Source organism: Dermochelys coriacea, chromosome 3, assembly GCF_009764565.3.
Source record: "Dermochelys coriacea isolate rDerCor1 chromosome 3, rDerCor1.pri.v4, whole genome shotgun sequence".
NCBI classification, from domain to species: Eukaryota; Metazoa; Chordata; order Testudines; family Dermochelyidae; genus Dermochelys; species Dermochelys coriacea.
The window spans coordinates 175431877-175458937 of record NC_050070.1 but is presented as its reverse complement, the minus strand read 5'-3'; the positions used below and the strand labels follow the sequence as shown (position 1 = coordinate 175458937).

The following is a 27061-nucleotide window of genomic DNA, read 5'->3' as shown; positions in this document are numbered from 1 at the left end:
TCCCACCCCGATACAAAATGGCGGGACCCCCTGTCACCTTTGGAGGGTGAGGAGCCCCGGTGGGCCAGCCTATATTCCTTCTTAATCCCAAGGCCCGCCAGGGATGTCAGTTGGCGGCTCCTTCACGGAGCCGTGAGCACGGGCGTATACTTGGCGCGGTTCACTTCAACCCCAGACACCTGCCCCTTTTGCGGCGTGAGGGATACCCTGGCACATGTCTACCTGGAGTGTGCCAGGCTGCAGCCCCTATTCCGGCTCCTCGCTAATATTTTATTAATATTAATATTTTATAGGGCTCAGTGTCCCCGTCCGATTCCCTTCGTTTGACCCTTTGACCGCACTCCTGTCCCTGTTATTTTATTAGTTGTCCTCTGGAATTTTCTGGGTATCTAGGTCCTGTGGATCCCCCTTTTAGGCTGGGGGGGACCCTTTAGCAGTGGACTGGCTTCGCCCACCCCTCTTCCCGGATCCCAATAAGACTACTTTTCTGTAGCCATCTGGCCTTGCCCCATCACAAAACTTTAAAATATTTACGTCTGAGATTCACATTCACAGGACTCTGGGAGCTTTGGATAATCAGATATCACAAGATTCATTCAAAAATTCTGAGATTTGGCAACAACACCCTGCTATGAGTCCTTTAAGACTAAATGCTTTTGTCACAATAAAACCCACAGAGTGGAGAAGGGGGTGTTTAAAAGTGCCAGAAAACTTGGCAAATGGAAATTTGCAGAATTGGGGTCAGATTCTCTCTTCTGAGAATAAGGGGGAGTAGCATTGTGTATCTGTGGGAAGACATCTGCACCAATTTTAATTCCTGGTCTTCACTATCCTTAGCAGCAGATTCCCCTCATGAGCTTTGTTACCATTGAGCTTCTTCCTAATCCTAACAAGGTTAAGGTAAGGAGCAAAAAAGTTGATGCTGTAGAAGTACTTCTGCCCAATTAATTTTTTTTCAGTTTTGGAGAGGAATATGTAATGTAATGTGGCACTTCCTAGCTGCCCTGTCATGTCCTCTGCAGACTCATTGAACCACATCACACATCTTTCATGACATTATTGCATACTTGAACTCCTTAAGTAAGTGAAGCATGTAGCACAGCTGTTCCACTTCCTGTTGGTTTTGGAGGGGTTTATGACTTATCTTGTATTCATTGGCTCCAACTTTTCCAGTATTTGGTTTTTGGGGGAAAGATTTAAAGTTGAACTGCACATTTGGAATTTTCAGGCTCTCCAGAGGTTAGGGGTTTTGGTTTTGTTTTTTAGTTAAGTCTCTCCAAAAGTTCTGTTACATCTGCTGAACTCAAATTCCAGCTTTGGAAGTTTCCAGGTCATAAATTTAGTTTAGGTTTTAAAGAATTTGTTAATGTTTGTTAATAAGACTCCCTGTGGAATCTCCAGCTGAACTTGCAAAACCCCATAAAATGGACTCGTGTGTGTGCACGGATACAGCTCTTTCAGTACCCCCTTATGTGGGTATCACAGTTCTCATCTAGTTACCCCTAGTGCTGCTCCTCAGAGGCCCTGCTAAATCAGAAATATGGGTGGTTTGTTTGTGGGTTTTTTTAGGTTAAATCCACAGAAGGGTGTTAGAAATCTGCTTTGCAGTGAAGAGGCTATCAAGTGCAGCTAAACTTAGTCTGGCTAAAAACATAAGGTGGTTTGGGCCCTCTTCAGGTGAGGGAGAAACGGGGGTTGGATTTTCTTTTGCTTACAATGGGTCCTTCTATGATTCTTCTCTCTAGCTACCTTTGCCATGCCAGAATCATGTTTCTCCAGAATGCTTCCTTTCTTCCAGTCTCTTGTGTGCACTCCTGGGAGAATTCTGCAACAAAAAATTAAGAATTCTGCACACATTTTAAAATTCTACATATTTTATTTGTCAAAATAACACCATATAATACCTGTTTCCATTATTTTTGGTCATTTATTTCAAAATACCTGTCAGCAAGTATGTCTGTAACAATACAGATAACAAAAGATTCAGGAAATGTTTAACAAATGGATTCCTTACTAGACATATTAATACAGAACAGAGCAATTCATTTATTCTACAATACAGAACCATATTTCCACACTCCTTGGAAGCAGTGCAAAGGCTTCGGGGAGTCGCAGGTAACTGACGAGCTGAGGGAGAGGGAAATATGTTGCTGGGAAGGAGCCTCCATGTGAACTTGGAGGCTTGTTTGGTATGGATGGAAAAAGTATGGAACAAGTTTGTTTTTTTTGGGGGGGAGGGATTGTAAGGGAGCTTCCCCCATGCAGAGCCTGGCTGAGCCCTAGCCTCTTCCATTCAGTCAGGTACATCTGTCCCTTTCCCCATGTGTTCTTGTTCCCCTGTCCACATGTGATCCTTTACCCCCACTCAGACATCCACTCCCCCCATGTGGCCCTGCACCGCCTCCCCGGTCCATATGTGGCTCTGTACCTAAGTTCCCTGTAAGCTGCGTGGCTGGGCAGCTACCCAGCAGGCTATCAAGTGCCTTGCAGTTCAGGTGTCTCTCCCTCCTGCTGCCCTGCTGCTCCTGTCCTCTGTCTTAGAGCTGCTCCTGGGAGCCTCCTGGTTGGGGAGGAGGGAGAGTGGTGTTGATATCTGGGTATCCTCCCCTGCCCCTGTACCTCCTCTCCACAGAGCAGTGGGGACGGGACAGGACAGGGCTCAGGATGGAGCTGCTGCTGTGTCTGAACTTGCTGATCTACTTAAAGTGCAGTCAGCGTACTTAAAAGGGCAATGCACATCTGTCTATCACACATACAATGTGTCTTTCACACTCATTTCCCAACATATACTTCTTTCAAAGTGTTTTAGTTTTTGACTAGTCTATGCATTTCATAACTTTTATTTCTCTTACTTTTAAATTTAATTCTTTGAGTAGTGAATTCTAAAATGCCTAACCTGCCCTGGCTAGAGTAATTATCCCTATGGTAACTCTTTAAAAATATATTATCTAGGTTTTTGGTTTCTACGGGTGGTGCATATCCGCACATTACCTCAATATGGTGCACATAAAAAAATTCATTCCACACATGGATGGAAAAAAATTAGAGGGAACACTTCTCCGTACCCCCTCCCTCTGTCCCCATGTGTCTGCCCCCCATCCAGCCACCCCTTGTCCCTATGTAGCTCTGTAACTTCTCCCCCATCACCATGTAGCCCTGCACCTCCCTCTCCCCTGTGGTCCTGTGCCTCCACTCTCATTCAGCCTCTGCCCCAGTCTGACACCTTCTTCCCCCCCCCCCCCCCCGCCACTCCCAGCTCCACATGCTATCTGTCTCCCCACAGCCCTTTTCCTGATCTGGACCTCTGAAGAAGGCAGCTCTCTCTCTTCCCTCGCTGGCAGGGAGCTGCTGCTTTGTTCAATTGCCACAGCAGCATCTGGTGGAAAAAGGCAGAACTGTACAAGTTATTTTCTGCTGGGAGCTGCTGCTATTCTTGCACTCAGCATTCTCTGGTGGGCAAAAGGCAGAACAGCTGCAACATTTCAGCAGAAGCTTTATTCTGCACAAAAAGTTTAAAATATGCAGGGCCATTAACTATGCACACATGCAATAGCATAGAAATTTCCCAGGAGTATGTGTGGCTCTTTCCTGCACCTCCTAGACTGGAGCCATCTTCCTCCCTCCCTGACAATGTGCTTCCCTGCCTGCAGCTCCAATCCATTATCTAGGCTACTCAGATTTTGAAATACACTAAAACGGTTTACAAGTTTTAAACATTTCTCCTTCCCCTACCAAAATCAGTCTATAGCATCAAACTAAACACATTAAAATATAAGTTGAGCCCCTAGACCATCCAATTTTTTTGGAGATGTGACCAACCAAGAAATGTCCTAAAAGCAGATCATACAATGAAGTAGGTTTTGTCATAATATCCAAAAAGCCTGTCTGCTTTGCCCCAAGCTTTCAGTAAAAACTCTGCGGGGTTCTCTGACTCTGCATATGACATTTCTGGCAGATCACTCTGGTTTTTGGTAAATTTAATGGGTGAGGGGAGGTCTTATAAAGGAAGGTTTTACACAACCAAAAAGTTTGTATTATAAAAAACTAACTCTGTGTATGCTATTGAGTCAACTCATCTCATGCTGAATTCAATGAGTGTGTTGCTATATACTTCAGTATGAATAGGATGCCTCCAATTTTCTGATAAAAATAGTTGAGTGCAATATTTTATTTAGAAAACTATTTTTAATGGACAACATCAATTTCACACACACAATTACACTGGCCTAGATCCATAAAGGGATTTGGACATTTCAATGCTGAGCAATGAGAGCCTAACTTTTAGGCATCTTGAAAACCATTGTAATCCACAAAGCCTGGGTGAAGTGCTATGACAGGATCCTGGGGGTACAACCTGGAATTGGGGTACCACTGTGCTCCCTTAACTCTGTACCCTGGACTGTCTCTCGCAAAGCTTTGCTAGTGACAAATAGTAAACCCCTCCAGGTGCTGATATCCCTCAGTACAACAGCATGTACAGCCCCACAGCTAGCTAAATTAAATGCATGTTCTCTGAGCCACTCACAAATCACACAGAAAGGCACCAGCAAATCTCCCAAGCCCTCAGCCTTGCATCCCCACACAAGACAGTTTTGCCTGGTCAGATAGCTGACCAGTGTAAGTTATACCCAGTCTGCCCTTCCCTCGATGTGGAGAGGGGACACATTAACCTTTTGTAAACTAAGCTGAGATTTCCCAAGAACTTCAAGCAAAACACTGATTTAGGCGAAATATAAAACAGATTTTTTTTTTAACTACAGAAAGCTAGATTGTTACTAAAGTGGTAGACACAAGGTCAGATAATTACTAAAGAAAATAAAAGGTAATTGCACAGTCTAAATCTTAAACCTTATTACACTAGGCAGTATTTGAATCAAGCAGTTTTTCTCACCCCACTGGATGCTGTAGTTAGGTTATAGTTCTTATTACACAGGTTTCCCCTTTAATTCCAGCATAGATGGGGGAGGAGAGAGGCCAGAGAATGGTACCACTGTGCCCTATTTTATATCCCCAGTCCCTGTGCCTGGAAAACACTAACCCCAATGGGCTTTGCTGGGTCACAGGGTTGAGCAATCCTCCATTGCGTGGTGCTTCTCTTACAAAATTGTAAATCCTTTGTTTACAACTCCCCTGCTGATTGATTCGTCTCTTAAAACCATCCTGGGAGTGGAGGGTGTCACAGGAACTTTTGTAGTAGAGATTTTCAAATTTACAACATATTGCAGTGACAAGCATACAGCAAAATCTCATAACTTCATATACACTATCTACATATTTGAACAGAACAATAAATTTCAGCAATAAATTTCAGCAGATGACGACTTTTAATATTTTACATGGCATACTTTGTATGAAATATAACTATATGACAGGGGTGAATATGGGGGCTCCAGGGTGCTGCTTTGAGGTACTGAGTTCCACAGGGGCCTAGGCTCCCTATATAATGAATGGGGAGAGATGGGTGCCTGAGAATGGGATCCACAAAAGCCAGCATGCTAGGTGGGAAGATGCTTAAGCTAGTTAGTGGGAGACTCTGATAAGTGTGTGTCTATACAGGGACAAAAGACACTGGACTGGGTCAGCTGCAGGGATAAAAATCACTGAGGCTAGAGCCTGAGCATCTACACTGAGATTTTTTTCAGTCCTAGAATCTGAGCCATGTAAGCCTAAATTGGCTGACCCAGGCCAGCTGTGGATTTTTATCCCAGTGTAGTAGGGTTGCCAACTGTCTAATCGCACAAACCCAAACACCCTTGCCCCACCCCTTCTCCGAGGCACTGCCCCTGCAACTCCCATTGGCCGCAGTTCCTGGCCAATGGGAGCTGCGGAGTCAGCCATCAGCATGCAGAAACTCCCTGCGCCTAGGAGCCAGAGGGCCATGCCGGTCACTTCCAGGAGCTGTGCAGAGCCAGGGCAGGTAGGGAGCCTGCCTCAGCCCCGCTGCATGATGGCTGGACTTTTAGCAGCCTATTAAAATCTCCCAGATTGCTTTCAATAGCCACTGGGAGATTGATTCTGATTCCAGGAAACTCCCAGTCAATCCAGAAGGGTTGGCAACCCTAAATTGGTCCCAAGCTCTGGCCTCTCTCAGAGGAGTTAGGCACCTAAGCTCAGGCTGCAGGGAGGCATTGTTCTCTGCTTGTGATTTACTGCAGCTATAAGGTGACTAAACTATTTGTGCAGCAGGTGCTGATGCCTCCCTTATATCTTTTAGTCCAGTGGTTAGAACACTGACCTAGGATGTGGGAGACCCAGCTTCAGTCCTCTTCTCTGCCTCACTGAAAAGATTTGAATGAGGATCTTGCACTTAAAAGTAGAATACCCTAACCACTGGGCTATGGATATTCTGACATGAGATTCTCTCAAGTTGACGCTATTCCACTTTGGATAACTTATTGTAGCGCAGCAGCGTCACTATAGTTAAGGTTGTATCATAACATCTATTTAAAGGTAGACCTTTCTATGTGTTCTACAACTGATATACTTAGTCTCATTTTGTTGAAATTTGATGTGCCTTAGAAGGGTGAAGGATATGGGTTAGTGACCCAAATCTGGAGTCCTTTGAAGGGTTCTGGACTTATGAGCCCTGAAGAGAAACCTTTTTTTAAAAAAAAAATTGGGTTTTTTTGGGTTGGTGCTTGTTTGTTTGGAGTTTTTTTTGCACAGAGATGGACCATTTTGGCCCCCATGACATCAATAGTTTAATCTCTATCAAGTTTTACCCAAGGTAGTGCATGGCACCTGCTAAATCTTTGGGGGACCCAAACTGAGAACAGTATTTAAGAAAATGTACATTTTTACACTGTACATGCACCAATACAGAAAAATGCCAGTGTATCCTGACCCTCCCCCCCCCCACAGCTCTGCCAGTGTATCCCGACCCTCCTGCACCCTCCAAAGTCTTTGTGGGGCAATTAGATATGTGAATCCTTCCTGGGAAGGGAGATCCATTAGAGCCTGGAGGGACAGGGGTTTGGGGCTTCAGTGAATGGAGGGGTGTATGGGAGGGTTAAATAGGGATGGGCAGTAGGGGATGTGAGGCAGCTTGAGGGCTCAGATGAGGAAGGTTTGGGGGGCTAGGGAGACATGGGGGTGAGTGGAAGGGAACTAGGAAGGAGGGACACGTTAACCCCACATTCTTCTCTTGTACGTGTATGCCTAGAGCTTGGGCATTATAGATCCTTTTGGGGGGGGGGGTCTGAACCAACCTCCCTGCCCCCTCTGATGTGAGCTAGGCTATGGGGGCCTTACTCCTCTGGGGGTGTCTGAGCTCATCTCACTATCCTATGATCGGGGAAGCCATGGCCATCTGCAGACATTGGACCTTCTCCTACTCATGTGAGCCAAGCTTGCCCTTTTGGAAGGGGTCTGAGACTCCCTTCTTTCCCCCCACGTGAGCCAGGATCTGGGGAAGTCCTATCCCTTTTGGGTGGGGAGCTGATAATGGTATACTTCATGCATATCACAGGCTCTAAAGCACTCGGAAGGGGGATGGGGACATGTGTCAGAGCAATTATTTCTCACTGCATTCATCTCAATGGGGTGATATTCAGGGTTGATAAATGCAACAATGGAAAACATAAGACAGGTGTTTCCAAAGACAAGTAGCACATAAGGTACTGGCACTGTCATTTCCAAACCTGACTGCTGAGGGAAAAGAAATGTGCATTGCCAGAGTTGCCAGCATGTAGGCTTCTGGGCAATTCCTAGATGGTGAAGTTGTGGGAGAGCAAGGAGTATGCCATGACACAGATTGCTGTGTCTGGTTCAATATGTTAAGTGTAGGACATAATGTATACAGTTGCCTAAATGACTACTCACATAACATCTTTTCCTGTTAAAAGTACTAGGAAATTCAATAGCAAAAAAGCTACATTAACACAGAGCTAGGGTTGCTTGATTGTAGGTCATCCCCTTCCAGAATGCTGAACTGAGCAAAACTCAACCTTCAGAAAACCAGGGTGTACAGAGTTAAGATTGCCCATGCAAACTTTAACTGCACTCTTTCAGCAGTGCCCCATTAACACATATACCTTTACTCTGCCAACCCCACACTTGCTGAAATGTGCAAGCCTTTCACCTCCTTTTACAACCTGTTCAGTCTCATTGATAGGATTGCATCTAATGGTATTGAATGTCAATAACACTACTATCTGGTGGTTAGAGCACCCATGTCTGGGATGGGAGACCCAGGGTCCAGGCCCCCTGTTCCAATCACCACTACATCATTTAACCACAGTGAAACAGGAGAGACTAAAGAAGCCCTACATCAGAATATCCCAGAGGTTAGCGCACTCTCAAGTGGTGGGGGGCTCCTGTTCAAATTCTTTCTCCTGCTCTGGCAGAAAAGGGAGAATTGAATCTGGGTCTCCCACATTCTAGGTGTGTGCTCCAACTAGTGAGCTAAAAGTTATAAGGTGCAAGGCAGTGGTGGTTCCTCTTACTGCCATTTTGCGTGAAGCAAGGCAAGCACCTAACTCATTCCCACAAGAAAGGCCTTGGTCACCTAAAACACCTGATGGCTGGTTCCCATTTGTGGATTGCTAAGAAGAGAGAGCCACTTATCTTGGTGAGGGGCAGGACTTTGGCCACATCCCTCTTGTCAGCACCTCCCATTGGCTACCTGAGCTTTTGTGGATTCCATTCTTAGCTGCCTACTGATCCCTATTCATTGTATAGGGAGTGCAGCTTGACTTTATGGATTGCAGTGTTGTTCCTGTGACTTTCTAGGCACCTAAAAGTTAGGCATTGTGATGCTCAGCATTGCAAGGACTAAGCCCCTTCATGGATCTCCTCCTAAGATACTTACTCATTGTAAGGGTTGCAGAATCAGGGCCTAACGAACATAAAATGTATTAAGGTACTTGTCACTACTCGTGTGTTATGGCTTGATTTTCAGAAATGCTGAGTACACACAACTCCATTTCAAATCAGTGGAGAATGCAGGTGCTCAGTACTTCTGAAAATCAAGCCTTTAGTCTCTTAACTGGTGAACTTAAGACTTATTACTGTACAGCATAACAGATAATGGCTGATTGTTAATCAAAACAGACAGGATTGTAATTGACTTGATAAATTTCAATCTGCCCCCTGGAGCCATTATAATACATGACATATGGTGAAAATAATTGTATGTATTTCTATGAAAATAGTCATTTAAAGTTAGAGGTGTACTTTCTTGTCTAATTTGGTAGTCTATAGTTAAATCCCAGAACTATCTTTAACATGCAAAACTATAATATAGGAAGCGGAATGTATTGGATGCAAAATTATACCATGGAGCAGAAGCCTAGTTACAATCTTTTTAAACTGTTCTAGGTTTTTGCATGAGTCGGGGTGGTTTCGTAGATCATCACAGATGCTATCAGGTTTTGCTACTGCATCCTGGAATCCCAGATGGTGCCTACTGGTACCACATTGTAGAGTGAAACACTAATAATCTTTGTGCTAGGGCTTATCTGCACAGTCAAAACAACTGAAGCCATGTTTACACTATGGGGAACCACAGGAGCACAGCTTGTGAGCACCTTAGCTATTGTCGACCTAAGTTTTAAGTGTAGATCAGGCCTGAGTTTAACAATGTCTGTTAACTTGATTTGGCCGTAATAGCATTTAATGCGCATTAACATGATGCGTCTGAAGTGGTGGCTTTTTACCCACGAAAGCTTACGCCCAAATAAATCTGTTAGTCTTTAAGGTGCCACTGGACTCCTTGTTGTGGGGTTTAGATTGACCCCTTTGTATTATAAACAGGTAAGTGTAAGCTCCTTGGAGCAGGGATTGTGACTTCTTTGTTTGTACACCCTAGCACACTTCAAATGCTACCAAAATAATTAGTAAATACAACCTGTGAAGAGCCAGATCCTTATCTTGCAGAAGCAAAACTTTTCTATTGTCTTTGGAGTTACTCTTTAGTTACGGATTTAACTAAGTTCAGAACCAGGCCATAAATGGGGGAAAAAGAAAAAAAACTTTAAAAACCCAAACAAACTACCTCCAGAAGAACCTCAGAGTTACAAACTGGAGAGTTACGAACTGACTGGTCAACCACACACCTCCTTTGGAAGTATGCAATCAGGAAGCAGCAGAGACTTCTCCCCCTGCCCCCCCCCAGCCAATACAGTACAGTTCTGTTAAATGACCTACCAAAAAAAAGGTGAAGCAGTTTGACAAGGTAAGAAACGGAAACAAGCACAGAAACCGTTTCGAGGGTTAAAACCAGCATTTTTCTTCTCCCTAATCTAGGCTTAAAGCTGTATTAAGTCAATGTTCAATTATAAACTTTGGAAAGAATCGCCGTCACCTTTTGTTCAGCGTTAGGAACCTCCATTCCCACAGCGTCCCTACCGCTGAGGTTCTACTGGGCGCTTCTGCGCTCCTCCGTCCACACAAACTGTGGTTACAGGACCTGCTGGGAGCACCGTGGACTCTAAACAACTATCTTCCAAGTCGGCGACTTTCCGAGACAGAACCCTCTCAACACGGGGGGGGGGGGAATATTTTTAAGCAGATCCTGCGCCACAGCCGGGGCAGAGAAGGCTTTGGGGGGCGGGTGCAGGACAGGAGCAGCACATTTTAATCTTTTCGCAGTTACCTTGAGTCATCTATTCTAGCTCACGCCTGCAATAATTAGCAGGAGCCTCCTCGACCGGAAGCGTGCTGCGTAAGCCCCCAACAACCGCAGTTGGTTCAATAACGGCTATTTCCTCTCCCATTTCGTCGCTCTAATAGACAGCAAGGGCAGGGCAGGGCAGGGCAGGGCTACCCGCCCCGCGGCGGGAACTCGCACGCGTCTCTCCGCAACGCGCAGAGAACACTACGCGGGCTCGTTCGCCCCTAGCCCAGTAGCCTGTCTGCAGCCGAACGACACGCGCAGGAGCAAAGGGGCACACGTCGCTCGCGCGCTCACACCCACTCCCAAGGCTCGTGCAAGGGACGCACGGCATGGCCCGGGCCCCCGCTTGCTTACGCGTCAAGGGTCGCTGCCCTGCGGGTCTGAGAGCCCGCGCCACGCCCATTCCCCCAGCTGCGCCCGGCCGGCGGGCGGCGCCGGGCGGGACTCCAGCGGCTCCCGTGGCGGATGCTTCGCAGCCCATGCCAAACGGCCGCGGGGGCGGAGGGGCGTCCCCCGCCTTCTCCCGGCGCCGGTTCGCCGGCATGGGAACGGAGCCTGGCGCGAGAGCCCGCCACCCAGCTCCCGTTCGCGCGCACAGGCCCGGCCGGTGCCGTGGCGAGACTTCTCGGCACGCGCCCGGCGCCGCTGGCGGGGTCTCTCGAGCCGCGGCCGCAGACGAGCGCCTACCGCCATCCTTAGCTCCGCCCCTAACCCAAACCCGGCGAGGGAGAGGGGCAGAGAGCGCCGCGCTGATGGGCGTGACCGCAGCCTCCCCTGGAGCGGATCAGGCTACAGCCACGTGACTTCCTCTCTCAGGCGCGCGAGGACAGACTCCGGCTGGGGCCTCGTCCTGCTGTGGGCCGACCACCAACCGTTCCGAAATAAAATGTGGCAGTTGAGGAACCGCCCGTCCGCCCAGCGCGGCGCGTTCTCTTTCTCCATCGCGTTCTTCTCTTCCCCTCTCCAGCGTCTCTGCTTGCCTGTCCCCGCTGGGCCTGGTTCGGAAAACTTCGGGCATGTTTCTGGCCGGCCCAGCGGACTGTTCTAACCCAGGGTTAAGGTCTACTGCGCGCCGCCTGTGCTGGGGCTGTACCACTGGGGAGGGGGAAGCCGGCTCGACTAACAGAAAATAACAGGTTTCAGAGTAGCAGCCCTGTTAGTCTGTATTCACGAAAAAGAAAAGGTGTGTTTGAGACTAGGTCTCTAAGGTGCCACAAGTCCTCCTTTTCTTTTTAGAGAGAAAATTGACACCACTGGGGGCCAATTACAGGGAGCCTAATACTGTCATGCGCCTGCGGTGAGTGGTTTCTCCGTGCGAGATGGGTTGGCCCGAGGGGCGTGCCCTCCTCCACCCCACCCCCCCCACCGCCGGCTCACTATGGTTGAGTCTGGAGCGGTCACGTGTTCTTCCTGCGCGGTGCGTGTGAGGATGATGGCTGCGCTGTTGGGCTCGGCCTGCCGGCTCCAGCCTTTCTGTTCCCGCCTCCTCCGGCTATCGCGGGGAGCCGCCGCCCACCGCCCCTCGCCCCGCGCCGCCGGCCTGGCGGGAGCCCCTGGCAGGTGAGTGCCCGGGCTCGCTGTGGGGGGCGGGGTGAGGACAGGGGCGCCCCTGAGGGGAGCGCGTGGGCTAGGCTGGGCCCCAGCGCAGGGGACGGTCAAACCTACAACTCTGCCTCCTTCTCTTCCCATCGCTGGGCCGTGGGACCGCGACCCCGGTCCCCACCAGTCCGGGCCCTGCGGCAGCTCAGCTCCTTCCCTCGGGCAGCGCTCTTGAGACCCCGCGTCCCCTGTGCCCGCGCCAAGTCCCTTCCTGCGGGCGGGGCAGCCCTTGTCTCGCCCCTCACGGGCGCTGTTGCCTCCTGGGGTTCCCTGAGCCCCCCCGTAAGACCTTGGGTGGCTGTAAAGAGCTGGTCAAGAGCGGAGGGACCGGCCACGTGTTGCATGGTGATCTCTTCGCCAGAGGGAAGCTTAGGACTCGGGGGCCTGAGCAGGGCAGCTTGACTTGTCGCACGCGGACAGTAAACTAGGTCTGCGGCTGGCACGGCTCTCTTCCCATTACACTAGCAGCCGGAGGGTCCCCGAGATATGGCTCTGTTGTGCTGGGAGCTGCACAGAGGGCGGGGCAGCTTCCCTACCAAAAATCTGGCAGGGAGAGGTGAAGTGATTCGTGCAAGGTCATGCAACAGGTCAGGGATAGGGAAAGAACCCAAGTTGGCTTTCACCCCTTTTCATTCTTGACCATGAGACCATACTGCCTCTGTCCTGAGTCTCTCAGGAATATTCTAATTCCCTTGGGGTAGTTCCAGCTTCCACCACTTGGTGGGATGGTCACGTATCCCAGTTCAACTGCCGTTATTCTGAACACACTAAAATGTTGTAGGTATTGTACAGAAACAAGTAGAGAGAGGACAGGAATAGATTCACAAAAGGAGTTAGGTGCCTAAGTCAACATTTAGGTACTACATACCTTCCAGACCCCTGTTCAGCTTCCATCTCACATTGGAGGAGCATGCATGCAGCCGTCTCAGTCTAGACGTCTGGGAACCTCTCATCTAAGTTCCAGTGGGGTCCTCAGTGCGGTCTTCCCTCACGTATCTGGCCTACAGGGCTTGACCTGGGAGGTGTTCTGAGCATGCCGAAACCATGCAAAATGGCTGCCTAAGAGGAGGTCCCCTTACTATTTTTAGCCTTATGGTTAGAACACTCCACTGGGATATTGGAGATCTGGATTCAATTCCCCCCTCTTTCTGGTATTGAAAAAGGGATTTGAACTTGCAGGTCCCACCTCTCAGATATCAGAGTAGCAGCCGTGTTAGGCTGTATTTGCAAAAAAGAAAAGGAGTAGTTGTGGCACCTTTAGAGACTAACAAACTTATTTGAGCATAAGCTTTCATGAGCTACAGCTCACTTCATAGGTATCCCAATCTCTGGGTTTTAGAGTATTCTGATTATGGCTCTCTCAATCTCTCTTGTGGTAGCTGTTCCACTTTGTATGACTAATTAAATATACATTGGTTACAGTGCTTCTCCAACTTTTGTACTGGTGACCTCTTTCACATAGCAATCCTCTGATTGTGACCCCCCCCTTATACATTTTTTAGTATATTTAACACTATATTATAAATAAAGGAGGCAAAGCGGGATTTGGGATGGAGGCTGACAGCTCGTGACCCCTCTCCCCCAGTAATAACTTCACGACACCCTGAGAGGTCCCAACCCCCAGTTTGAGAACCCCTGGGCTAGAGAGAGAGTGTGTGACTGTGATCCAGTGGTTAGGGTACTCACCTGAGAGGTGGGAAAATCAAATCTCCTCAGGAAGAGAGGGGAATCTTGGGTGAGAGCCTTTAGCTCAGTGATTAGGGCAATGAGGGTGCTGCCACTTTGCTCCCTGGTCTTTCTTGCAACAAATGGCTACGGTGCTGATGTAAATTCCCTCAAAGCTGCCGTGGCTGGGGGAGAGGAGCCCCAGTCTAACCCTGACCTGCTGTGGCTGGCGGAGAGGCCCCCCAATCCTGGACCTGCTGCAGTTGGGGGAGAGGCACCCTTCCCCTGGCCCCAGTCCAGTCCTGGACTGCCCAGAGGAGAGGCGCCCCTCCCCTGGCCCCAGCCCAGCCCTGTACCTGCTGTGGCCAGGGGAGAGGTGCCTCTCCCATCCCCAGCCCAGGTGCTGCTGTGGCGGGGGAGAGAGAGCTGGGGGGAATCCTCTCTCCCCACTGTAGCCCTGGGGCAGCCTGCATCTCAAACCCTTCTTCCCCGGCCCCACCCCAGAGCCCTCACCTTCACACCTGAACCCTCTGTCCTAGCCCCCTTCCACACTCCGAACCCTTCAGCCCCACCACATAAATTTTATGTTCATCACTAACACATGGTCAAACATCACCTCCATATTGGTGCACATAACAAAATCCATCCCGCACATGCGTGGGCAAAATAGAGGGAACACGGGCTGACCTGCAGAAGCGGGTTCATGACTGGGAATCCCAGTCAGAGTTAGGTGCCTAACCTACTGTGGGATGGGGCATAAGTCACACCCCTTTTCCTAATTTATTTGAGCATAAGCTTTCATGCATCTGATGAAGTGAGCTGTAGCTCACGAAAGCTTATGCTCAAATAAACTTGTTAGTCTCTAAGGTGCCACAAGTACTCCTTTTCTTTTTTGCGAATACAGACTAACAAGTGACGCCATCCCTGACCATCCTGGATAATAACCTTTGATGGACCATGAATTTATCTAATTCTTGTTTTGAACCGTGTTAAACCTGCTGCCTATTAATTTCATTGGTGACCCCCAGTTCTTATGTTATGAGGAGTAAATAACACTTCCTTGTTTACTTTCTCCACACCATTCATGATTTTATAGACTCTATCATATCCCCCCTTAGTTGTCTCTTTTCCAAGCTGAACAGTCCCAGTCTCTCCTCGTGATGTTGGTGTGGCCCCCCTACCTCTCAGCAAAGATTTAATATATATGTGTAGTACTAAGTTGTTACTATAGGTTACAATTTTTGTGTGTGAAAAAGGTGTTATCTGAAATTAAAAACTAAACTGAAGTTGGAAAATAATAAACTAACAAGTCATTTAGGAATGTATTATTCCTTTTGTTGTGTTTAGTTCTTGATTGGTTAAATTCAGTCACTTGGATTGTAGAATATTCTATTTAGCTTTTCATTTAATGGATCATTAGTTGCCACCTGCCTTCATACCCTGAAACAAATGTCTGCATTTCTGCTGAAATGTTTGTTTCCTTATTTTCACTGTTGTAGAGAGAAAAGGAGTACTTGTGGCACCTTAGAGACTAACAAATTTATTAGAGCATAAGCTTTCGAAGTGAGCTGTAGCTCACAAAAGCTTATGCTCAAATAAATGTGTTAGTCTCTAAGGTGCCACAAGTACTCCTTTTCTTGTTGTAGAGGCATTCAGCATTCCCAGCATATGTAAGGTAGAAGAGTAAAAGTGTAAAACTGAGGGTCCATTTAGGTTCATAAATGTTCTTACATCTCTGGCATGTAATTCTCTAGATTATTTTTTGAGCTCAAGCATAGCTTGTGCTTTGGTTGTGTACTGTACAAGCCTTAACTTTTGGAAATGGCCAAACATTTTGATAAGAAAATTGTGTGGTTTTACACCACATTGGTGATGAGTACTCTTCTTAAACTTGTTTAGGTCCTAGGACTATAATTCAAAGTCACAGTAAATTCACAGTGAGATCTAGTACAGTATGGAATAGATTCCAAAGAATATTGTTTCAACTCTATTGCTTGGGATAGTTAAAGATAGGACATAGGTCTAGCAAATACACAGTAAGAAATATTCTGCACAAGCAGGGCATGGAATAGATTACTTCTTTTCTCTCATATGTTTACTGAACATTTGAAAAGAATGACTTGCTATATAACATCTTAGCCTATAACACCAATTTAAAATTCCTATTCTGCTTTAAACGTTCCTTAATGCATGCGTTTCTAAGATTCTCATTACTATAGTATCAGGGCACCAAATAAACACTAGAAAGGGGAAAAAAGTAGCTCCCCCCCCAACCTGAAATAGGCAAAGGCTTGGCCGAAATATGTATTGCCCTGAAAGTAAGCCAACTGGGGCACTGCTAGGCTGTTCAAGAATGGAAGTAGTACACTTAGTTTTCTAATGACCATGCTGTACTTCCAGTTCTTGCTTCTGAATCTCTACGGGTTTGCAGAAAATGTTGCTTATCTTCTCTAAGCCATCATTGTAGTAAATGGAAGCAGAGAGAGTCCCTAACAAAAGCAGAGTTCCAAACTGTACAGAATTTAGAGCCACCACTTTGAATTGCACCCAGAATTATAAAGGTAGGAGGAAGCCATTACAAGTTATAGAATGTCCTACATGTTGACCGCTCTACTTGGTGAGCAAGGCCTGCCTTGCTGAGTGGTAACTGAAATTTCTGCATAGCCATCTAGGGCCATTCCAGATACATCTTGACATAGCCCAGCCTTGAAGAACTTGAATGAAAATATAGTAGCCCAGGCACAAACTACTTTTCTGCCTTCATTCTTAGGGGAAAACTGTTCTTTGATGTAATAAAAAAAATCACCTTGTTTTAAGTGAGTGGGCAAATACAGTATTGCAAGAATGCAGAAATTCACCCTGCAGGTGCAAGGTGTGGATGACTGGCAAAATCTGAATCATCATGGAAAAAGAAAGCTTTCAGGCCATATTCAGATTGTTGGGGAGGTGGGTGTGGGGAAGCAGAATGAGCCAATATGGCTAACTGGGAGTCCAGAATTGCAAGCCACTTTGGCAAGAGGTAGATGCACTCCAGCACTAGATGGAGCAGTCACAAATCCCTATCAATTTCTCTAGTTTCTTCTTTCTGACAACCAGCATTATCTGACTTCATAAGCATGTTAATGGCTCTGTGATCCCAAAGTTTTAGCACTCTAATAGCCTCACATGTGCACTGACCAGGAATGGTGATGGAATGGAATCTTGTAAGACCACATGATAAGCATGTAAGGAATGAACAAGCGTTTACACAAAACTTTTCAAAGGAAGAAACAGTGCCACTGAAACAACTTCATTCATTCCTGCCAGAGACTATTAGAGTGTAAGCAATGCCTCATGGTCCACTGTCAAACTGCTGATACTTAAAAATATATATATAATATATATATTATAAATATATAATAAAATCAGTATCCATACTTGATGACTTCACTGTTATCTTCTGGCAATGGAAAGATACTAATGCAGTCTACATTCTGTACCTACCCATGAAACCTGATACAACTGGAGCATCACCACTATGACCTTTTCAATGACCTTTTCCTTAAAGCATGTCTTAAATTCTGTAAACAAGTATCTAGCTGGTATTGTGATATAGGCACTGTAAAGCAAAACATAAACGAGGAAGGTTTATGACAGTGTGGTCGTTGGTGTGGTGTTCTTGAAGTAGGGCCTAATCAGTGCTTGTTTTGAGTGATGGCACTCAGAGGAGGCATTAACCATTGATAAAGGAATCAATTTTCCTGGTGCTGATTTTTTTATGTCTTTAAGCTGACATCAAAATGATCCAAGCAGCTCACTCCACTACTTGTATGAAATTGTTACAAAAAGTGCCTGTAGCGCAGCTTTCATTCCAAGGTTATTTGAATGTCTAGAGACTTGGATCAATTGTATACACCATATTGGAGGCCTGATCTTGCTCTCCTTTTGCATGCAAAACTTGTATTCAATTCAGTGCTCTTTTTCCATGAGAAATGACTGGAGAGTGGATTAATCCCAGGATGTGCACTGAGCAAGTACAAGGAAACAATTTCACATTCAGTATATAGCAAATATATAGTGATTTTTTTCCCCAGCCAATATATAACAAAAGCCAATATTGGCAAAACACTGTTACTTTTTTTTACATTTTGTCTCCATTTTACTTTGTAAATTATGCTGTGACGGGGCCATTTTATGTTTGTACAATGCCCACAATGAGGTTTCAATCCTGAATATAGTCTTTAGATGCAACTATAATGTAAATAAATATTTTCCGTTTTCTTTACTGGTATTTTCTTGTACTTCTGTATTTAAGCTGTATGTATAAATTGTGTATCTATGGTTGTAAGTGAATGCCAACAGTAACTATTTACTGGATTTCATATTGACATGATTGCCAATTATAATACAATTCAGGAGAATTTTTGTTCTAATTGAAGTAAATACTCAACACTTTAAATATAATTGTATTTGTGAACCTTTTGGCTAAACACTAGTAATTACAGTAATGTCAAGAGGTACAACATTTGTTTTTCTGTAGTTAATTAAAAATGTCTATTTAGGTTGTCAGAATGAATATAACTCTTAATTCAGGAATGGATGCTAATTCCATTCACTTTAGTATTTTATTAAGAAAAAGTGCCATTAATTTCCAAAGAGCTTTATAAACCTCAATGACACATACTACTTGTATGGAGGTGCTTATGTTTTATGTGAGGCAAACATAAAACAAGATTAGGCCAACCTTCAGGAAGGAGGATGTGGGATTTATTGATGATGAGAGGCTGAAGAGTTGTGCATTTTAGCAGAAATATGGAGGAAAATAGTAGGTTCCTGGCAGTGTAGGTTATCAAAGCTATTCCAAGCATATGTGACAGCACGAAAGAGGCATGGAGCCAAAACTGAAGGAAAGAGAAGCCAAGGGAGCAATGAAGAAAAGGGGACTAGGGAAAGAGAACAAGAGAGCGAACATTTGGATGGTAGCAGGACTGCAGAGGGTCTTGCAGATGAGAATGAGAATCTTGTATTTTTATATTAAGAGACAGAACTACTGAAGGAAGGGGTGGTGGGGTCAGAATGGTGGGAAAAGACTTTGGCAAAAGCATTTAGTCCCATAGTCATAATTCATGCTATTGGAGCAAAACTAACTTTTACCCTTCAATCTTTTTAATTGAAGGTGTGTACACTAATGCGCCTATTTTATGCTGTAGAGCAGTTTTGAGACTTACAGGAAAAAATCAGTAATGTTGCATCTGAAAAGTTCAAGCTGAATAAGTTAAAAGTGTAACTTGTCAGCATTATCAAATCTAGGACAAACATGTACCTCTCACACACCCAGCAGCGGTTTAAGTATTTGAAATAAAATTAGCCATATGCTTTCAAAAATACACCATCCCACTTATTCCCTTCAGTTGTTATAGAATAAAGTAAATAAACTGATGGGGAATCAAGAGAAACATTTTAGGTCTACAAAAAAACCCATAACCCTCAGCAACTCCTTTTAGAGTGCAAATATATGCTTTTTCTTGGAGAACTTAAAAATCGCACATTACTGAAGAAAACAAATATGGTTGTAAGTGAGATAATGTGAAAGTTCAAAACACTAAGAAACCCTTTTCAAGTGACAAATCTCTAGGTCTGGGTGGCTTTCGAAAGAAGTTCTGTATATCTTTTCAGGAGCTTAGTGCTTCAAATTCTTCAAAATGTTCTGTTATTTCCTTGGGGGAAATGGAGAAAATTGGCCAGTTCCGGTTTTGGAGGCCAGCATAACTGTATGCACAAATGATGAAAAATCCAGAAGACCATATACTGATAAATATCATTTATCTAGTCAAACTATTAGCTTAGTTACTACCAGTTTGGCTCTGTCACAGGAATGGAAACGAATCATAATAGGCGGAACGCTAACATTGAATTAACCCAAAGGATAAAAGTAGTTTGCTAGCTAGCATTAGATGCAGAGAAGGCATTCAGTGTGATTGTTTTGATATTACTGGAGAAACTTAATTTCAAACATTAATGTATGGCCTGCACTAAACTGTCCTACTATTCTTCATGTGCATTTTTTATTTTCATGTCTTCTTATCAGATACTTTGTTCTTTTAAAGGGATAATGATGTCCTTTGTCACTTTGGGGATAACCGAACAGAACTTGTAGTAGCTTTCAGATATTCTGCCTGAAATTTAAAGCATCACAATCCATAATAAAGAATATAAAATTGCTCTCTTTGCAGGTAGTATCCTGCCTTATCTCAGTGAAATAGAAACACCTATGCAGGGGCACATCTCTGTAGTGTGTAGAAAAAGCTTACCTTAATTCTGACTGAACCACTAATGTCCCAATTAGAGATGTGAAAATGTGAAATTCTGACCTTTCTTATTGGCCTTATGTATTCAGATTTATAATGAAGACTAGATGGGTGTGAAGGAAATAGGATGTCAATGTCAAGCGATTGAAAAAATTAATCGCAGTTAATCACGAGATTTAAAAACATGATTGATTGCAGATTTAATCACACCGTTAATAATAGAATACAATTTATTATAAATGTTTTTGGATGTTTTCTACATTTTCAAATATATTGATTTCAGTTACAACACAATACAAAGTGCACAGTGCTCATTTTATATTCTATTTGATTACAAATATTTACACTGTAAAAAAGATAAAAGAAATAGCATTTCAATTCACCTCATGCAAGTACTGTAGTACAATCTCTTTATCGTTCGCATTGCACTGTTGTAGACAGAGTTGCAAGGTATTTGTGTCAGCTATGCTAAACATTCGTATGCTCCTGCATGCTTCGACCACTATTCCAGAGGACATGCTTCCATGGTGATGACGAATTTTGTTCGATGATGATCCAAAGCAGTGCAGACTGCCGCATGTTCATTTTCTTCATCTGAGTCAGATGCCACCAACAGAAGGTTGATTTTCTTTTTTGGTGGTTTAGGTTTTGTAGTTTTTGCATCAGAACATTACTCTTAAGACTTCTAACAGCATATTCCACACCTCATCCCTTTCAGATTTTGGAAGGCACTTCAGATTCTTAAACCTTGGGTCAAGTGCTTTAGTTGTCTTTAGAAATCTCACATTGGTACTTTCTTTAGGTTTTGTCAAATCTGCGGTGAAAGTGTTCTTAAATTGAACAGCATGTGCTGGGTCGTCATCCGAGACTGCTGTAACATGAAATATAAGATGAATGCGGTTAAAACCACAGAGCTGTAGACATACAATTCTCTGCCAAGGAGTTCAGTCACAAATTTAATCAAGACTTTTTTAACGAGCTTCATCGGCATGGAAGCACGTTCTCTGGAATGGTGGCTGAAGCATGAAGGGGCATATGAATGTTTTAGGCATATCTGGCATGTAAGTACCTTGCAATGCCAGCTACAATAGTGCCATAGAAGCGCCTGTTCCCACTTTCAGGTGACATTGTAAATAAGTGGGAAGCATTATCTTCCATAAATGTAAACAAACTTGTTTTTCTTAGGCCTGGTGTATAGTACACGGTTATTTCGTAATTAGGCAGGTTACCTCAAAATAAAACTGATTCTGTCCACATGACCAAACCATTTTTTTCGATTTAAAGGGCTCTTTACTCTGATTTCTGTACTCCACCTCGGCAAGTGGAGTAGCACTAAAATCAAGATTGCAGTTCTGGGTTACAGGTACTGTGGACGCTATTCGACGATATTGGCCTCCAGGAGCTATCCCAGAGTGCTCCCTTGTGACTGCTCTCGACAACACTCTGAACTCCAATGCACTAGCCAGATAGGCAATAAAAGCCCCAGGAACTTTTGAATTTCCTGTTTGGTCACCATCAGCACAGGTGACCATCAGCACAGTCTATCATCACAGGTAATCACGCAGTCCCGGATTCGCAGACGAGCTCCAGCATGGTCCGAACTGATGTACTGGATCTCATTGCATGTTGGGGAGACGAATCTGTTATGGCAGAACTACGTTCCCAAAAAAGAAACACAAATACGTATGCTAAAGTTTCCAGGGCCATGACAGAAAGAGGCTACTCCAGGGACACATAACAATGTAGTACAAAAATCAAGGAGCTCAGGCAAGCGTACCAAAAAGCCAGGGAGGCAAATGGGTGCTCTGAGTCACAGCCCCATACATGCCACTTCTACCGTGAGTTGCATGCAATAATGGGGGGTGACGACATCACTACCCCACCACTGTCTGGGGACATCTGCAAGGGGGGGACTAGCATGGAGCGAGGAGGATGAGTTTTTGGAGGAGGAGGACAATGCACAGGTTGCAAGTGGGGAATCTGTTTTCCCTCCAGCCAGGAACTATTCTTAATGCTGGAGCCAATAGCCTCCCCTCGCTCCCAAAGCATGCTCCTAGACCATGACCCTGGAGAAGGCACTTCTGGTGAGTGAGCTTGATCGGAGCCACAAGGTGGTGGTGGTGGGGGGGGGGGAAACAGCCACGCTGGGCTGTTTGTGTTTAGTTTAAAGGGCTAATCTCTGCTCAGCTTCATCGGAGCCACACGGGGTGGGGGGGGGCGGTGTTGTGTGAAGCGATCATCCCAGAGAGCCCGCAGACTGCCTGCAAGCTGAATTCTGTTGCATGGCCGCTGCCTGCAAGCTGAATTCTGTTGCCTGGCTGCATGTTACGGCTTACTCATACCAAAGTGGCAGGCACTTCAGTATAAGAGGCAAAATGAGAATATGTGCTGTGTACTATGAATTGCCTATTTCACTGAGAAAGTGTCCCCTTTGTTCTCTAAAATGTATCTTTTTAAAATACTACCCTCCCTTTTTCTCCTCCTGCAGCAGGTGCAAATGTTTCAACGCGGCCCCTATCTACTCAGTCCCAGAGGCTGATCCAGATTAGAAGGCGGAAAAAATGAACTCGGGATGACATGTTTGATGAGCTCATGCAGTCCTCCCGCACTGATAGGGCCCAGTTGAATGCAGGGAGGCAAACAATTGCAGAGTCGCGTAAAGTGTTACATGAATACGAAGAGAGGAGGGATGTGTGCAATGAGAGCAGGCAGGATGCTATGGTCAAGCTCATGGGGGAGCAAACTGACCTGCTCCACTGTGTGGTGGATCTAATGTGGGAAAGGCAGCAAGACCACAGACTGCTGCTGCAGCCCCTGAATAACTGCCCTCCCTCCTCCCCAAATTCTATAACCACCTCCCCGAGATGCCCAAGAACACGGTCTGGATGGAGAGGCTACAGGGACCTATGTGGTCATCTCCAGAGGATTTCACAAGCAGCAGAAAGCTGACATATCCTAAATTTTGATTTGGTTTCTGAACTTGTCCTCCCCTCCTCTTCTACCCCCTAACCCTAGCTTCTGATTTCGCTCAGTGTTTTGTGCAACAAATAATAAAGAACGGTTTTTAAACAATTGTGACTTTATTTCCTTTCATATATATATATATTTATATATATAGGGAGTGGGTAACTTTAAGAGAAACAAACACAACTCTCACACCGTACCCTGGCCAGTCATGAAACTGGCTTTCAAAGCTTCTCTGATGTGCAGCGCGCCCTGCTGCGCTCTTCTAATCACCCTGTTGTCTGGCTGTGTGAAACTGGCCGACAGGCGAGTTGCCTCAGCCTCCCACCCCGCCGTAAATGTCTTCCCCCTTACTCACAGATATTGTGGAGCACAACAAGCAGCAATTACAATTGGAACATTCTGTTAGATCTCAGAAGAACCAGTCAATAAACTGTGCCAGCGCGCTTTCAAATGTCCAAAAGCACATTCTACCACCATTCTGCACTTGCTCAGCCTATAGTTGAAATGCTCCTTACTCCTGTACAGGGTGCCTGTGTATGATTGCGTTGGCTACTTGCAGCTCAGCAGCCCCACAGTAGATTTCCCCACTCCAAACTGATTTCCGACTGACAGGTAGCTGCTGGGTGTTGCAAGCTTCCACAGGGCTATGGAAGCTTCTCAACTGTGAGGGCTGTTCTCATTTTGGTGTCTTTGCGCTTCAGGGCAGGGGACAGCAAGTCACAAAGTTCCATGAAAGTGGCCCTATGCATACGAAAGTTTCTCAGCCACCAGGAATCATCCTATACCTGCAACACTATGTGGTCCCACCAGTGTGTGCTGCTTTCCCGCTTCCTTGCCTGGTTTTGCCGGTACTGCACATACTACTGGATAATGCACGAGGTATTTACATTGGTCAGAACTGCAGCGGAGATCTAATCGGGCTCCATGGCTATGGCACCTGCACGGGTAATCCTGGAAAAAGGGCGCGAAACGTAGGAGAGCAGAATTGCAGCGGAAGCTGTGCTGTTCGGTTCACGGTAGCCGAACAAAGGCTGAAAATGGTTATCTTCTGTGGCCTTTCACGGAGGTAGGAGCCCAGAACAGACAACATGGAGAAGATTGCAAGCATGGCAATAGCAGGAGAGCAGAGTTGGCGGCGGAAGCGTTTGATGAGGAAGAGAAAGAGTAGATAGTAGAGATTACAAAGGAAGATGAGAGGAAATAAGAGGTGGATTCATAGTACCAGGAGAGCAGTGGTGCACCGTCTGCTGAAAGCAGTATGGCGTCTGCATGCCAAAAAGGCGCGAAACGATTGTCTGCCGTAGCTTTCTGACGACACGCACCCAGAAACACCAGCGAGAATGTTTGTTTGTTTTTGCCCGATCATTCACTGGGAGCTTAACCCAGAATTCCAGTGGGTGGCAGGGACTGTGGGATAGCTACCCACAGTGCACCACTCCAATATTCGATGCTGTCCTTGGTACTGTGGATGCAATTCGCTGAATTCACATGCTTTAGTGGGGACACAGAAGCCCAAATGTATAAAATCGCTTCCAAAAATTCGAATAGAATAATTTCGAAATTTCGTACTGTAGACGTACCCTTAGTAATTGGCTGAACAAGAAGTAGGATTGAGTGGATCTGTAGGTTCTAAAGTTTTACATAGATTTGTTTTTGTTACATAACTGCATTCAAAAACAAAACAAACTTCGTAAGTTGCACTTTCACAATAATGAGGTCGCAATACAGTACTTGAAAAATACTATTTCTTTTTTACAGTGCAAATATTTGTCAACATAATATAAAGTGAGTGCTGAATACTTTGTATTCTGTATTATAATTGAAATTAATATATTTGAAAATGTAAAAAAATCTAAAAATACTTATCATTTTAGTATTTTTACTAATGGTGTGATTACAACTGTGATTAATCACGATTAATTTTTTTAATCAACTTAATTTGTTTTGAATTAATTGCTTGAGTTAACTGGGATTGACAGCTCTAGAAGGAAGGTTTACTAAGAATTTGTAATCGCTGTGCTAAATATTAACTTGTAAAAAGATCAAACTAAGCTTTCCTGTGTAGTGAGTTGTTTATAACCTAGACAGTTTTAATTTTATTTTTTATCTGAGAAAACATTTGACACACTCTGATTCTTGTGTAACAGTTCCTCTTCTATGATCTCAAATGCAATTATTTAAAAAGAAAAATAGGTATAGTCGAAGTAAAAATACTTTGAGGTAAATGGATATGTAAGAATACTTTATTTGAGGTAATGGGTTACTCCTGGGGAATTCTGTGCGAAAAAATTACAAGTTCTGCACAAAAATATTAAAAATTAAAAATTCTGCATTTTTTGTCAAAATAATGTATTCTAATCCAGCTGGTTTCAGTTATTTTGGTAATTTATTTAAACTACAATACAATGGATGGAGAATGGGAGTGGGGAGCATTGGAGGAAATCTCCAAACCCCCTCTGGGTAGTAGTAATGTAGCTAGTATTGACCTTTACGTCTAATTATTAGTCAAAAAATATATGCAGCCATATGCTCAGTGTTCCATCATAAGCAACTGAAGAGCAAGCGAGGGCTGTGGACTCAAACTCACAATTTATACTGGCTACTGAACATCTTCAAAAAGATCAGTAGCAAACAGTTCATGGAGTACATTTTGATAGGACATTTTTTCAGTCCAAAAGTTTAGACCAGTTCTAATCACTAAAGCACCATAAGCATTTATAAGGCCATGCTGTCCTTTACAATAAGTCTAATTTACACCACTCTGGCAATGTAAAGGAGCTTTAAAATTTTATACCTGTTTTATCCTCCTGGAGGAATTCACTAAGCAGGCAGACTGCTACATTCTCCTCTGCCCCAAATACCCCAAAGTTCTGCCTCTCCATGCTGAGCATGCTGCAATAGTGAGCGAGAGGGACAGGGTCTCTCTCACATACACAGATACCCATTCCCCTCCTCTCCCCAGGCGGTGATTTACATCTCTACCAGCTGCTCTGGGTGCCCAAACCAACCAGTCCCCACTGCCAGGGAGTGGGCACATGACTGCTCTTGCTGCTTCCCTTTTTCCCCATCAGAAGTCATTTTTCTGCAGGTAAGCGAAGAAATCTGCGGGGACCATGAATTTGGCACACACGCAGTGATGCAGCATTTCCCCAGGAGTAACGGGTTCTATCCTCTGCTGACTAAAATGTTCAAATTTGTGCAGTTTTTAAATTGGCGAGTTAATGCCTGAACATGGCTGTCAATAAATACTTTGATTTTTGCAACATTTATAAGCCTGTGTCTGTCAGCCAAATGTACTAATTGGTTTCTTCCTGACGACAGAAGCAATGTATTCTGCTTTATAGTAGGTCAGACTTGTGCCAAGTCTTGATTTTTCCCCTATTTAAAAAGTGGACCATCAAGCTATATTTTGAGCAGTTCAATAATAAATGATATACTTTATTTTATGGCAGGTCTGAGTTCTAAATTTGACAGTTCGTCATTTGCAAAACTCTACTGCAGATGTGTCAAGTTGAATCTTCCTTGATGACGCTATAGAAAAGCTTTAAAGTGCTAGCTGTTTTTTAAAGGCAAGGTTCCTTGATAGGATTGTTTGTTTGCAAAGGCAGTGTATAAACCAGAGGTCCCCAAACTGTGAGGTGCACTCCCATTTGAGGGGTATGGGCCAGTTGCAATGGTGGGGGGGAAGGGAGCGCCACCCAGCTCTGCTCTACTTCCAGCTCCCCCCCACAAGCCATTTCCCCGACTCCCGGTCCCATGCCTGGCCCCAGCTGCGCTCGCCTTTTCCCTGTCCACATTACCCTTTCTCCCCCTCCCCCTGCCCCAGCTACTAACCCCAGCTCCGGGGAGAGGGGGTGTGACCATGAAAAGTTTGGGGATCACTCGTATAAACTGTAGATATGAAATGAGGATACAAAATATTTGCAGC

At 45.0% G+C, this 27061-nt stretch overlaps 1 protein-coding gene and 1 long non-coding RNA gene across 3 annotated transcripts in view; one reads left to right on the top strand and one right to left on the bottom strand.

Annotated features, from left to right (window-relative positions):
• Positions 1-623: 623 nt before the first annotated feature.
• On the bottom strand, positions 624-11681 carry LOC122459536. Of its 2 annotated transcripts, XR_006280297.1 has the most exons (3): positions 10595-11681; positions 10304-10475; positions 624-1825 (listed from the first exon to the last, which is right to left on the bottom strand). It is a non-coding gene; the product is annotated as an uncharacterized LOC122459536 (long non-coding RNA). The 2 variants fall into 2 exon arrangements; XR_006280296.1 differs by lacking the exon at positions 624-1825 and having other exon boundaries at positions 8096-10475.
• Positions 11682-11958: 277 nt separating this feature from the next.
• LRPPRC (leucine rich pentatricopeptide repeat containing) overlaps positions 11959-27061 on the top strand; it is a 159579-nt gene continuing 144476 nt past the window's right edge. Inside the window, exon 1 of the mRNA XM_038395576.2 lies at positions 11959-12175. Within this exon, the coding sequence (XP_038251504.2) occupies positions 11994-12175 (182 nt within the window). The 5' untranslated portion in view covers positions 11959-11993. The remainder of the gene's footprint in view (positions 12176-27061) is intronic.